Source organism: Pygoscelis adeliae, unplaced genomic scaffold (assembly GCF_000699105.1).
Source record: "Pygoscelis adeliae isolate BGI_AS28 unplaced genomic scaffold, ASM69910v1 Scaffold206, whole genome shotgun sequence".
Taxonomy (NCBI): domain Eukaryota; kingdom Metazoa; phylum Chordata; class Aves; order Sphenisciformes; family Spheniscidae; genus Pygoscelis; species Pygoscelis adeliae.
The window spans coordinates 1,271,068-1,284,202 of record NW_008825052.1 but is presented as its reverse complement, the minus strand read 5'-3'; the positions used below and the strand labels follow the sequence as shown (position 1 = coordinate 1,284,202).

General features: G+C 40.9%; 1 protein-coding gene across 1 annotated transcript in view; it reads left to right on the top strand.

Annotated features, from left to right (window-relative positions):
* The window catches only part of CDK19 (cyclin-dependent kinase 19), a 122,385-nt gene that overhangs the window by 76,141 nt on the left and 33,109 nt on the right, over positions 1-13,135 (top strand). The window contains exons 5-6 of the mRNA XM_009326433.1: positions 6,148-6,205; positions 9,989-10,120. Of these exons, the coding sequence (XP_009324708.1) occupies positions 6,148-6,205; positions 9,989-10,120 (190 nt within the window). The remainder of the gene's footprint in view (positions 1-6,147; positions 6,206-9,988; positions 10,121-13,135) is intronic.

Genomic DNA, 13,135 nt, shown 5'->3' with positions numbered 1-13,135 from the left:
TGGGAAGCTGAAAAGTCCTTGACTAGTGTAAGCACTGCTCAGCAACAACTAAAACATGGGTGTGTTATCAACATTATTCTCATCCTAAACCCAAAACACAGCACTGCACCAGCTACTAGGAAGAAAATTAACTCTATCCCTGCCGAAACCAGGACACAGTGGCACACACTTCCATATCTTTATCAGTTCTGTATAAGTTTCATTTTTAAATTATTTTTATAAGAAGCAAGAGTGGAGATAAAAATAATTGTTACCAAGCATGTATTATTATCATATTAATAAATATGTTTATATGCATTAAATTTAGTTTCCTACATGCTATGAATACATTTGAAAATGTTTTTGCTGTCACTGATATTCCTCTGATGATAATCAAGTACATTTTTGAATTTAAAGATAACAATCTGGTGACACTTAGCTGTAAAATTTTACGTGTCTGCATTTGTTTGTATTTTGATTTTTTTATTGCAAAACCTTTTGGGCTGATTTTTGTTTTTTTTATTTAGCTGTAAAAGTCTTCTGCGGTACTCTGCTTCCTGTGTTGCCATATATTTACTTAATGTGTCTGCCTGTGCTTTTTTTTCCTCCTTTCTAGATTTAAACAAGTTTTTATTTCGTTTGACTGATTTACTATTTCAAAGCATTTTGCATTCCTTGTGATTTTACTGCCTTTTTAGATCATGTGCTGTAGTAATCAGCTTTATTTTTGGCCTTGGTCAATTTGATAATATCTGTAGAAACATTATTGATTTGAACTAAATGATAAATATATTGATGAGATTTGTTAATGATACTGCTTTGCAAGGTCAATCATTTCAACAAAGTAGAGAAACAGTAGAAGAAAATTGTATGGATCTACAAATCTAGGCAAAAAATGTAATGAAATAGGTTTGGTTTTTTTTTTTAATTAAGGATAACAGCTGAAAAATCCCAAGTTGAAAATGATGCTGTGTAATCAGAGCACTGACTCTAATATGAGTTCACAGTATGTAAGGCTTGTAAAGAGAAGCAGATGTGAAGATATTTTACTCTATATGGTATTACTTTTGTCTAGTGCTTCAGCGTCAGAAAAATGTTGACCAGACCGTTTTCTAAAAAAGGAGAGGGAAGTGATGATAACAAATTTTCTATATGGCTTTCAATATATGGAATTAATGTGAAAGGAAGTGAAAATGATTTGGAGGTTTGCAGTGCATAATAAAATATTTTTAGAACCATTTCTTTTTTAAATCCTGCATTAATTAGATCAATTGTTATCAAAACTGTTAGTACCAGTATGCCAGTATATTGATCTGAAAGCAATGTCTGGGTTTGAATAGCATTGACTTAAGGCAGGAAAGCACCTATATTTTCTTATGGATGAGAAGAGCAAAAGCTTTGTCTGCAAACTTCTGTGAACAACCTGCAGCTCCCTCTTAATCTGGGTCTTAAAGGCTCAGTGGTGTTTTGAGCAGTGCCCACGCAGTTGAACGCTGTCATCTCATTTAGGACCTTTGCCATTCGTAGAGCAGTGTGCTAAAAGCGAAGATGAAATCACTGCTACTCTTTTTTTTTGGCTTGTGAATTGGAAGCACATCTATATATCAACACTGTGCTGTTTACAATTGCTTTTTTAAATAGAGACTTGAAAAGACCTCATCACAAGCCAGCTTCTTTAATTATGGGCAGAGCTTTTGTCTAAGAGACTTGCAATATCTTTTACAATAGAAGCCTCTTAATTTCAGATTATTCTTTGTCCAGTGATACATTCCAAAAGGGAAACACATTTGTTTGCATATAAACAATAAAGAATGGTGTATGGAAAGTGGTATGTCCCTATGGACGTTTTCTCACAGGAATGTAATTCTGCACCAAATCTCTTAAGAATTGTGTCACCGCTGTACTTGAGGAGATAACAACAATAACCATTAAAACTAAAGTATTGCCATCTATTGTTAGGCTGTTGTTCCTGTTTTGACCCATTATGGTCTTTCAAAACCATAGATGGTTTCTTTTCCTTCAACCTTTATTCTAATCTACTGTCTAAATATTTAAATAGGAAGCATATTGATTAAGATAACATGGATGTCCTTATGAGTCCCATTCATGATACTTCTATTATTTATGAAAACATACTTGTTAGCTCAACATTTTAATTTCTCTCCCACCAGGATCTGTTAATTGCTTTATTCCCATTCTCCCACTGATGTAGAAAACTAAATACATTATCCATGCTTACTACTTGTGTAAGAGCCCATTAAATTATTGCCATCTACATCCCTTTTTGCAGATACTTCAGGTTTTTGCTCCAATTGTTTGTTGCTGTTGACCTTGCTCTTCTGCAAATATTCTTTAGACAGTCAAAACTCAACTGCATTTCTCAGCAGGGATTTCTCTGTTCATTTTTACAGCTAATCTTAAATGTGAGACTCCTAACTCTTACTGTTTCTGTTGTTTCTATAGCAACTAGATAGGTGGAGACACAGCAGCATCGCCTTGCTTCCCAGCTGGTGTTTTGTGTTCTCAGCAAGGGGAGAGTTTGAGGAAAATAGAGAGGGTATTAATTGGGATGTAACTGGCTCAGAAGTGTAGTCGTTGCTGAGTTACCTCACCCTTTGCTAAGGAGTTAGTTAATAATTTTAAGCAGGGCTTCTCAGACTTTCTTGAATAAAATTCCATCCTCTCTGACAGAGACGTGATTAAGTATGTGTCAGGTTTTGGCTGCTTGGGCCTTCATGTTTTCTTCCACCTAAAACCCCGTTTTCTTCATCATGTGGACAGCAGTAAGATTTATTTCAGGAACTAGACTGGTGCTTATAACCTGCATGTAGCCTGAACATATATGAGGTATGGGGCTTTTTAATTTCTCGGATTCCCACTTTTTAATCTGATTTTTGCAGCTGTCCAGTAACTATATGGTACTAGACTGTAATTGTATAGTAGACTATTAAGTTACTATCTCAGAGTAAAATGTTTTGATACTTAAAATCCTACATATCCAGAGATTAGACTAACACATTCTCCCTTCTCCAAAAAGCAGAAGCTTTTTGCATTCCCTTTAGCAGTCCTCTCACTTACCTCATGATGGAAACGTTCCTTTCCTACTTTCCTGAGGATCTCTGATGCCAAATTAATCCCTCTGAAATAACCCAGTCTTTCCTCCATACCTGAGCACCTGAAGTTCTGCTGCTCTGCCCTGGTGCTGCTTGTTTAGCCAAGGCCCTGAGGAAGCACCCCTGCTCCATGAGGGTTGGGTTGCTCTCAGCGTGACTTGTGTATCGTGAAGACTGGGGAGGTGAGGAGTTTTACTTTATAGCGTTTAAGCCATTATTATATAAAACAACCACAAAACACATGACCTATGTTTTAAGCTCCTCTGAAGCTGTTTATTTTTATTAAATAAAAATTCATGGACACAGGAGCTGGATATCATTTGCCCCATCTCAGAAAGATGGGTCCTATCGGGTTAGTGTTACTGTTTGACTGGTTCAGTGTACATACAGTTGAAAATGCTTTCCTAACCAGAACAGCTCTGATTAGCAAGAGGAACTCAGAAAGTTCTTATCTTTTGCGTAGCTGATAACCAAGCAGTAACTTGCTCATGTGGGAAATAAGAAGCAAGTTCAGGTGTGTTCTCCTTCTGACTTAAGGAACAGGTCTGAATGAAGACTTCTCACCTGGCAGGAAGCTGCCGCAATGCAAGCTGTTACTGAGGCAGCAGTCTGCAGATCAGCGGGGATCCTGCAGGCATCAGGATGCCATCCATGAAATGCCTGTCGTCTCCATGTTGGTGGTGGTGCCTCAGGAGGAGCACTTGCTCTTTTGGAAATAACACTAAGTTTTCAACTGTTTCACACTTTATTCCTTCTCTGTTTTCCCTCTCTCTCTCTCCCCTGTACGAAGAAGCCTTTTTCTACTGTGAGGGTGGTCAAACGCTGGAAGAGGTTTCACAGAGAGGCCATGGAGTCTCCATCCCTGGAGATACTTAAAACCCAACTGGACTCAGGCCTGAGCAATCTGCTGTAGTTGACTCTGCTTTGAGCAGGGGAGTTGGACTTGATGATCTCCAGAGGTCCTTTCCAACCTGAACTATTCTGTGAATATTGTGGTTTATGTCAGCAGATAAAATAGTACTTTTTTCTATGAAGTAATTGCTGCTTGAAGAGTCTTGTAATATTACAGGTAAAATACGAATACGAGATGTTTTAATAATGCTGTTGTATCTGCTTAGATTTTAAATTTTATCTTAGTACATCTCCTGGTGTTACACAGTTTATCTCTCACATCATAATTTTTCTATAGAAAAAAAGAACCTAACCTAGAAATCAGTGCAGTAACTACATTTTTATCAGCTCTGTTCATGGGACAAATAAATGCATTTTATAGTGCATAAAATACAGTCCTGAATGTAAAGGTCTGTTGAAGTGTTTTTGATTCATACTCAACTCTCAAGCAAGGTTGCTAGGCAGGATTTTAGGGAGGAATTCCGACAAGGAAGCTGGAATTTTGCTGTCTCGGTTGAGACAATTTTAGCGATGTGATTTCTAACAGAGGTAAAGTGTAGTGTGAACTTGCATGCTTCCCTTGCTGCCTGGTTTCTGAATATGCAGAGTGGGATTGTTCTGTTCTCCAGAATATTCAATTCAGGATAATACATAAACGTAAAACCAGAGTTTGACCAGTTGCCTTGAAGTGTTGATTTCATTATCATTAAATATTAGCTAATCTTTATCTTTTCTAGATTTGCTGGTGAGCGTTTACTCAAGATCAATTAAAATAGCTATTGCATTCTCCAAGAAGGGAGTGCATATTCCCTCTTGAAGGGTTCCAAAAATACGTTGGGGAATGAGAAGTCAGGGATGGTGTTGAGAATTATCCCGAGATTAAAAAAGGAGGAGTAAAAGAGGCAATGGCATCTGGAGATGGGTTGGAAAGAGAGGCTGTGGCTGGAGCCAGGGAAGAAGCAATGTCTAGCACTGGGGGTGAGGTGGGAAGGGAGAACAGCTTCCTGGGGGGAAGGAGAAAGAACAGGTGAAATAGTGCTTTTTTTTTTTTTTTTCAGTTTGGTTTTTCAAAAAAGCTAAGGATTTGCAATTTTGAGCCAAATTAGTAACCCTAGTTTGAGTGTCTCATTTCAGGTGAATAGTAGCAAGTGTTAGGAACTGAGAAATTAAGTGAGATTCTGATGTTGGCTTTCTGGACATCTCTTTCAGATTCTTGAACAAATCCTGCTTGAGCAGACCTCTTCAGGCATTAGTGATTTTAAATATAATTAATGTTCGGATAAACCTTCCAAAAATTCTGCTTTGAAACTTTGTTATGCATCTCTTCATTCAAATCACTTAATGTTTTCCATCTTGTTTACTTCTTTACAGCTGTTAACACAATAGGGAAAGGCTTCCAAGCAATGACTATTGATGTCTGAGGGAACCTAGATCCTAATTGCAGAACAATTGCCATGATATCATGTGCAGATTTTATATGGTGTTCACAAGCGGCTGGTTACAACAGCTGCAGATGGCATAAAATGCCTATAAAGTTTTTGTTCTACTTGTAAAGCTGCTGTCTACACTGTCAAAAGCTTGTGGATGTCTGTGTATACTCCCGTTTTGAGTGAATTCTCATAGCATGAAATCAACTTACTCTGTGGAAAAAAATGCTTTTGCCAGTGTGATTTTTATCATTCATACACTAAAAACAAGAACAGCTCTACAAATGTAGTTATATATGATGAGAACAAAAGCAACTCTCATCTATGCATTTGCATACCAAGATTTGGCATCGTTTTCAGTAAGTTGTACTAGCAAAAGTAGTTCTTGCCAGATTATTGATGCGTAGCATAAATGTTAGCCTGGTATAAAATTTTCCTGTAGAAGAAAATCTCGCCAATGAATGTGATCATTCTGGTAAAAATGGAAATGCAAATTTAATTAAAGATTGCATTTCTTAGTGTGAAATGTCAAAGTGCTTTACTGTTTTTCTAATTGTGAAATTGGTAACTAGGGATAAAAACTAAATGTCAGCAAAACATAAAGGTATGGTAATTTTAGACTTGTAAGCATATTTATAGAAATGTTTTCATTATAGAATGATTGTAGGTATTTTTATTATCCTTGAAGATAATCATCAAAGGCTGGTCAACTAAATATTCTGCTTTTTGTTTTCCAGAAACCAGCAAACATTCTGGTAATGGGTGAAGGTCCCGAAAGAGGAAGAGTCAAAATAGGTAAACATTTTGAGAAAATTTCATTGCACAGCAAAGGAACTACTTAAATTGCATCTTCACTGTAAGATAGAAACAAATCTTCATTATTCTTTGAGTGTATGTATGCACAACATCTAGTTCAATTTTCATAGAATCATAAAATAGTTTGGGTTGGAAGGGACCTTTAAAAGTCATCTAGTCCAACCCCCCTGCCGTGGGCAGGGACATCTTCAACTAGATCAGGTTGCTCAGAGCCCCGTCCAACCTGACCTTGAATGTTTCCAGGGACGGGGCATCCACCTCTCTGGGCCACCTGTGCCAGTGCTTCGCCACCTGTGCCAGTGCTTCACCACCCTCAGCGTAAAAAATTTCTTCCTTATATCTAGTGGAAATCTACCCCCCTTTAGTTTAAAGCCATTCCCCCTTGTCCTGTCGCAACAAGCCCTGCTAAAAAGTTTGCCGCCATCTTTTTTATAAGCCCCCTTTAAGTACTGATAGGCTGCAATAAGGTCTCCCTGGAGCCTTCTCCTCTCCAGGCTGAACAACCCCAACTCTCTCAGCCTTTCTGCATAGGAGAGGTGTTCCATCCCCCTGATCATTTTTGTGGCCCTCTTCTGGTCCTGCTCCAACAGGTCCATGTCTTTCTCATGCTGAGGGCTCCAGAGCTGGACGCAGTACTCCAGGTGGGGTCTCACCAGAGCAGAGTAGAGGGGCAGAATCACCTGGCCACGCTTCTTTGGATGCAGCCCAGGATACGATTGGTCTTCTGGGCTGCGAGCGCACATTGTCGACTCCTGTCCAGCTTTTCACCCACCAGTACCCCCAAGTCCTTGTTGGCAGGGCTGCTCTCAATCCCTTCATCCCCCAGCCTGGATTGATACCGTGGGTTGCCCCGACCCAGGTGCAGGACCTTGCACTTGGCCTTGTTGAACTTCATGAGGTTCACACAGGCCCTCATTTTAAATCTCATTCACTGAGTTTACAAGCTTAAGAGATTCCAAACATATTATTACACATTTATAAAGCCTGCCAAGGACATCTGGTGAGATAAAAGCATCTGTAAGGGACAAAGTAATAAGCACATAAAACAATGGCTATGGCCAGTGTTCTTTTGACTTCTACTATGATTAGTTAGTATAACATTGTTGCTTATAAATTGTATTTGTTCTTAATTATTTTTACATAAATAACATCAATGCACATATTTGAAGAGGTCGAAAGGTTTGCTATGCAAAAGGCTATTCAGTGTCAAGGTGGAAAATGTGTAACTGTGATGGTCTTTATCCAAAATCTAATTACCTATGCAGATCATAAGCCTGTCATGTGGTTATAAACTTTTTTTAATAAAGCATGTGGCAATCATCAAGAAAGTAGTAATATACTGGAACCTCTTTTCTATTCATTGACTTTCGTTTTATTTGAAAATGTTCAGCTAACCATTTTTGATTCATTTTTGATTTGCCAGTCACGAGCGGTGTTCCCCAGGACTCAGTTTTGGGGCCAGTTCTGTTCAATATCTTTATCAATGATCTGGATGAGGGGATCGAGTGCACCCTCAGTAAGTTTGCAGATGACACCAAGTTGGGTGGGAGTGTTGATCTGCTCGAGGGTAGGAAGGCTCTGCAGAGGGACCTGGACAGGCTGGATCGATGGGCCGAGGCCAACTGTATGAGATTCAACAAGGCCAAGTGCTGGGTCCTGCACTTTGGCCACAACAACCCCATGCAGCGCTACAGGCTTGGGGAAGAGTGGCTGGGAAGCTGCCTGTCGGAAAAGGACCTGGGGGTGCTGGTTGACAGCCGGCTGAACAGGAGCCGGCAGTGTGCCCAGGCAGCCAAGAAGGCCAACGGCATCCTGGCCTGTATCAGAAATAGTGTGGCCAGCAGGAGCAGGGAAGTGATCGTGCCCCTGTACTCGGCACTGGTGAGGCCGCACCTCAAATACTGTGTTGAGTTTTGGGCCCCTCACTACAAGAAGGACGTTGAGGTGCTGGAGCGTGTCCAGAGAAGGGCAACGAGGCTGGTGAGGGGTCTGGAGAACAAATATTATGATGAGTGGCTGAGGGAGCTGGGGTTGTTTAGCCTGGAGAAAAGGAGGCTGAGGGGAGACCTCATTGCTCTCTACAGCTACCTGAAAGGAGGTTGTAGTGAGGTGGGTGTCGGTCTCTTCTCCCAAGTAACTGGCGATAGGACGAGAGGAAATGGCCTGAAGGTGCGCCGGGGGAGGTTTAGATTGGATGTGAGGAAAGATTTCTTTGCTGAAAGAGTGGTTAAACATTGGAAGAGGCTGCCTAGGGAAGTGGTTGAGTCCCCATCCCTGGAAGTATTTAAAAGACGTGTAGATGTGGCGCTTAGGGACATGGTTTAGTGGGCATGGTGGTGTTGGGTTGATGGTTGGACTCGATGATCTTGGAGGTCTTTTCTAACCTTAATGATTCTATGATTCATAGGCTTGTATTAGTATGGGTATCTGCAAGAAAATTATACTTGGCATTTCATAACTCTGAAAGCAGAAAGATTTAGGTGAAGTTGTGTAAAAGTTAAGTTTCAGACTTGGATTAAAATGTGTCATTTTGAATATACACCTAAATTTTGTACTTTCCCTTCTAGCATTTCTTAATCATAGAATCATTAAGGTTGGAAAAGACCTCGAAGGTCATCGAGTCCAACCGTCAACCCAACACCACCATGCCCACTAAACCATGTCCCTAAGCGCCGCATCTACACGTCTTTTAAATACCTCCAGGGATGGTGACTCAGCCACTTCCCTGGGCAGCCTCTTCCAATATTTAACCACTCTTTCAGCAAAGAAATCTTTCCTCATGTCCAATCTAAACCTCCCCTGGCGCAACTTCAGGCCATTTCCTCTCGTCCTATCGCTAGTTACTTGGGAGAAGAGACCGACACCCACCTCGCTACAGCCTCCTTTCAGGTAGTTGTAGAGAGCGATGAGGTCTCCCCTCAGCCTCCTTTTCTCCAGGCTAAACAACCCCAGCTCCCTCAGCCACTCATAATAATATTTGTTCTCCAGACCCTTCACCAGCCTCGTTGCCCTTCTCTGGACACGCTCCAGCACCTCAACGTCCTTCTTGTAGTGAGGGGCCCAAAACTGAACACAGTACTCAAGGTGCGGCCTCACCAGTGAATGTTAACTTAACTTGTAAGTAATGTTACTTACAAGGTTGTTTCTAGAGAGGATTTTTGAATTATATAAAATGAATGCTTAGATTTAAAATACACCTTTGTAACAGTGTAAACTCACTGATTTCATTAATTCCCAGTTAAAAACTTTTTCCTGATTCTGGAGTTTGTTCTTCCAAATCAAGTAGGAGGCACATTTTGAAAAATAGTGCAAAACAAACTAACTACACTGCAGTCATTTTGGTTTTGCACTTAGGGTAAATATATAGCAGTCACAAGGGATCACAGTTTTGTAAACATATAAAAATAAAAAATATACATTAGAGACCTACTACTATTTGCTTTAGTTAACCAGGTTTCTGTTACAGTTCTATTTAAATAAACAGGCATCTGTGTTTTGTAAAGTTTTACAATACCATGATGAAAACACTCAAAAGTCAAACGTCATCCTTCATAGTCTTATAAATGAAGTAAATGGAATTTAGCCTTAGATAATTTGGCCCAGTATTGTTATGAGTAACTTGTTGCTTTCTTAGAAACTTTGATTTGTAAGTTTTAATGTTTTTGAGCTTTTGTTATAATTGATTTTTGGCAATACTGTTAAATTCTGATTTATTTGTATTAAAATTTTAAATGTTCTTTTCTTCCCTCCCGCTCCCCCCAGCTGATATGGGTTTTGCAAGATTGTTCAACTCGCCTTTGAAGCCATTGGCAGACTTGGATCCAGTTGTGGTGACATTCTGGTACAGAGCTCCAGAGCTGTTACTTGGAGCCAGACATTACACAAAGGCCATTGGTAAGTTCTGTGTAAGAAGGAGGTTTACCTCTAAGTTTTGTAAAGGAGGGTAGCTTTATAGTAGATATGATGATCAACTGACCAGCTAGTTTTTTTCCTGAAGTAGCAGCAGATGGGGTATGATCCAATCCATAAAAGATTAATCTAGATTGAAACTTTCTGAGGACTGTGCTTTTATTTTTCGATATGAGTTAAGGTTAATGTTAGATGTTTTAAATGTGTTGTTTGTTTTTGTTTGTTTTTAAAATAAAAATATTTTTTGCATTGGTTTATACGGTTTTCTGATATGGGCTCAGAAATCTTGTAATCTTGTAAACCTTCAAAAGGGAAAGAACTGTGACTGTTAAAGTGGCGTTCTTCTAGGGTGCTTCATGTCCAGATGCTTCTATGAAGTGTGTGGCTTGATAAGGAGAAGGGTGGTTTCCTGCGCTGTGTGCAATCTGCAGATCATTCACTCCTGACGACTTACGAAGCTCTATGTTCAGGAAATGCTGGTGGCCAGGCTCTTGTCTTCCTTCCCGCTTAGTAAGTTCCATAAGCACAATCAGCCTTGGTGCCTAGCTGTTTAGAGAATAAAAACACTGAGATGTACCGGAGGTATCCTGTCTGTGTGATTAGGTTGTATGTTGAAGAGAACTGCAAAGGAAAAGGTGTCCCTCTGTTAACGGGGTTAAATCGTTCCTGTTTGTACAGAGGTGGCTTTCTTGGGAGTTGCAGGTGTTTTCCTGTTACAGAAGTTTTCGGAGATGCTATGTGGGCCTTTGTTCAGAGTGTTACAAAGCACGGTGTTATACTAGCATCTCTGTTGAATGTTCAGTTGGGTGGACCAACACTTTTAATTAAGTCTCACAGTCTGGCTTTTTCAAATAACTCCTGTTTATCAAACTATCATATACAGCAAAAAGTTTAAAAAATGAATGAACTGTCACCTGACTTTGATGTGGACTTGCACTTCACATTTCTTTATTGCTCTTCTCTCCCATTTGGAATCCTCCAGTGCAGGAGAACCTGAGTTGGGCAAAACCCTGCTTTGTTGATCTTGCTTTGCATGCGCAGGAACTGTTAAGAAGGGCAAAAAGACTTCTGCATAGCTCTAGTGAGGATATATACGTTCAGTCTTGCAGGCAGGTAACACGCATTTCTATCCTTGGAAAAAGTTTGTCAACATCAAAAAGCCAAAAAGTCAGGGTTTATATGCTAGCATTCCTTTTCATCTGCTGAAATAGAAAAACATAACTCTTCAGATGATAATGTCTACATTAGCAAGTAGCGTGGCACAATAGAAGTGCATCTGTAAAACAAAATGGTACTGAATATCTAACATCCACATTATACGTGTTTTGGAGAAAGGGGAGTGCTTTGGGCATTCTCTGGCCTGGTCCAATGGACTACCACTCATTAGCGGCTGATGCACACATTTTGGTTTAATTTCATCCCAAAGGAATTTATTTTGTGTACTCTGAGAGAACTGTGCAGTGCAGGCTGAAGTGTCATAGGTGTGGACAATCTGATCCATTTCAAAAGCAAAATCCTGCTCCAAAGTAAAATACTAATTGCAGATAGATTCAATCAGGTTGAAAGGGACCTTAGGCGGTCTCTCGTCCATCCTCCTGTTCAAAGCAGAGTCCACTCTGAATTCAGACCGGGCTGCTGAGGGATTTGTCCAGCCAGGTCTTGAAAACCGCTTAGAACAAAGATTCCACACCCTCTCTGAATGACCTGTTCCAGTGCTAAATCATCCTCACAGTGAAGAATTCCTTTCCTTATACCTAGTCAGAACTTCTTGTTTCATTTTATGCCTGTAATCTCTCATTCTCCTGTCATATACCACTGTAAAGAGCCTGGCTCCATTGTCTCAGTCACCTCTCTGTAGGTACTGGGGAGGCTGCTCATAGGTTCCTTTTCATTCTGAACAAGCCTGTGTCCCTCAGCCTCCTCTCCCAGAGCAGGTTCTCCAGCCTCTGACCATCCTGGTGGCTCTCCACTGAGCTTGCTCCAGGTTATCAAAGCCTGTCTCGTATTCAGGTCCCCAGAGTGGCCCAAACGTGATCCAACAAGTGCTAAGTAAAGGGTAGTAATCACTTCTCTCAGTCTACTGGCTGTGCTCCTGTTGATACAGCCAATACATCCTAAATACATCCTATTGATGCTGTTAGTCTTCATCGCTTACCGGGGTACACTGCTGGCTCATGTTTCGCCTGATGTCCACTGGAACTCCCACATTCTTTTCTGCAGAGATGTTCTCCAGTCAGTCCTCCACCTGAACCATTGCAGGGGGTTAGTCCATCATGAGTGCTGGACTTTGTATTTGTCCTTGTTGAATATCACGAGTTTCCTGTGGCCCATTTCTCCTGCCTGTCTAGTTCCCCCTGAATGGCAGCTCTACCCTCAAGCGTATCAACCGTTTCCCCAGTTTTCCCTCATCCGCAACTTGTTGGGGGGGTGTTCCACCTCCTCCTCCTTGGCATTGGTAAAGGTACTAAGTTCGATAGGTCTCATAGGCCTCTGTGGTACTTCACTTGTAATCAGCCTCCAGGTTAGAGTATAAACCATTAACCACCATCCTCAGACCTTGATGATCCAGCCAGTTTTTCCTGAAGCCCAGGGCCTGTGTTCTGTTACTTGCCTTCACTATTCCACTGTTTTATGGTTGTCATTGGTTATCATATCCCCAACCAGTTCTTCCTTCTTCCGAGTAGCAGATCTGAAAGATGACACATGTAGTATCTGTATGAAGGAGTTTACCCCAACATCCTCCAGAAACTTTTGCAAGGTCCCTGAGGTGACCCTATTCGTGTCCTGTTTATTCTCTGTGATGCTGCGGAGTCTGTTCACCTCCTCCCACAGCTCCTTTCGTTGGTGACTCAGTGCCCCAACCAGACTGTATCTCCCACTGTGAGGCCAGTGTCACCCTGCAGCCTGAGTCCTGGGTGGCAGCACCCTCCCTCTGGAGCTCTGTCTTGGTTGAGGCCTCTGATTTCCCAGTGTATCTTCTCCAGTGGGTGCTGGGGATGG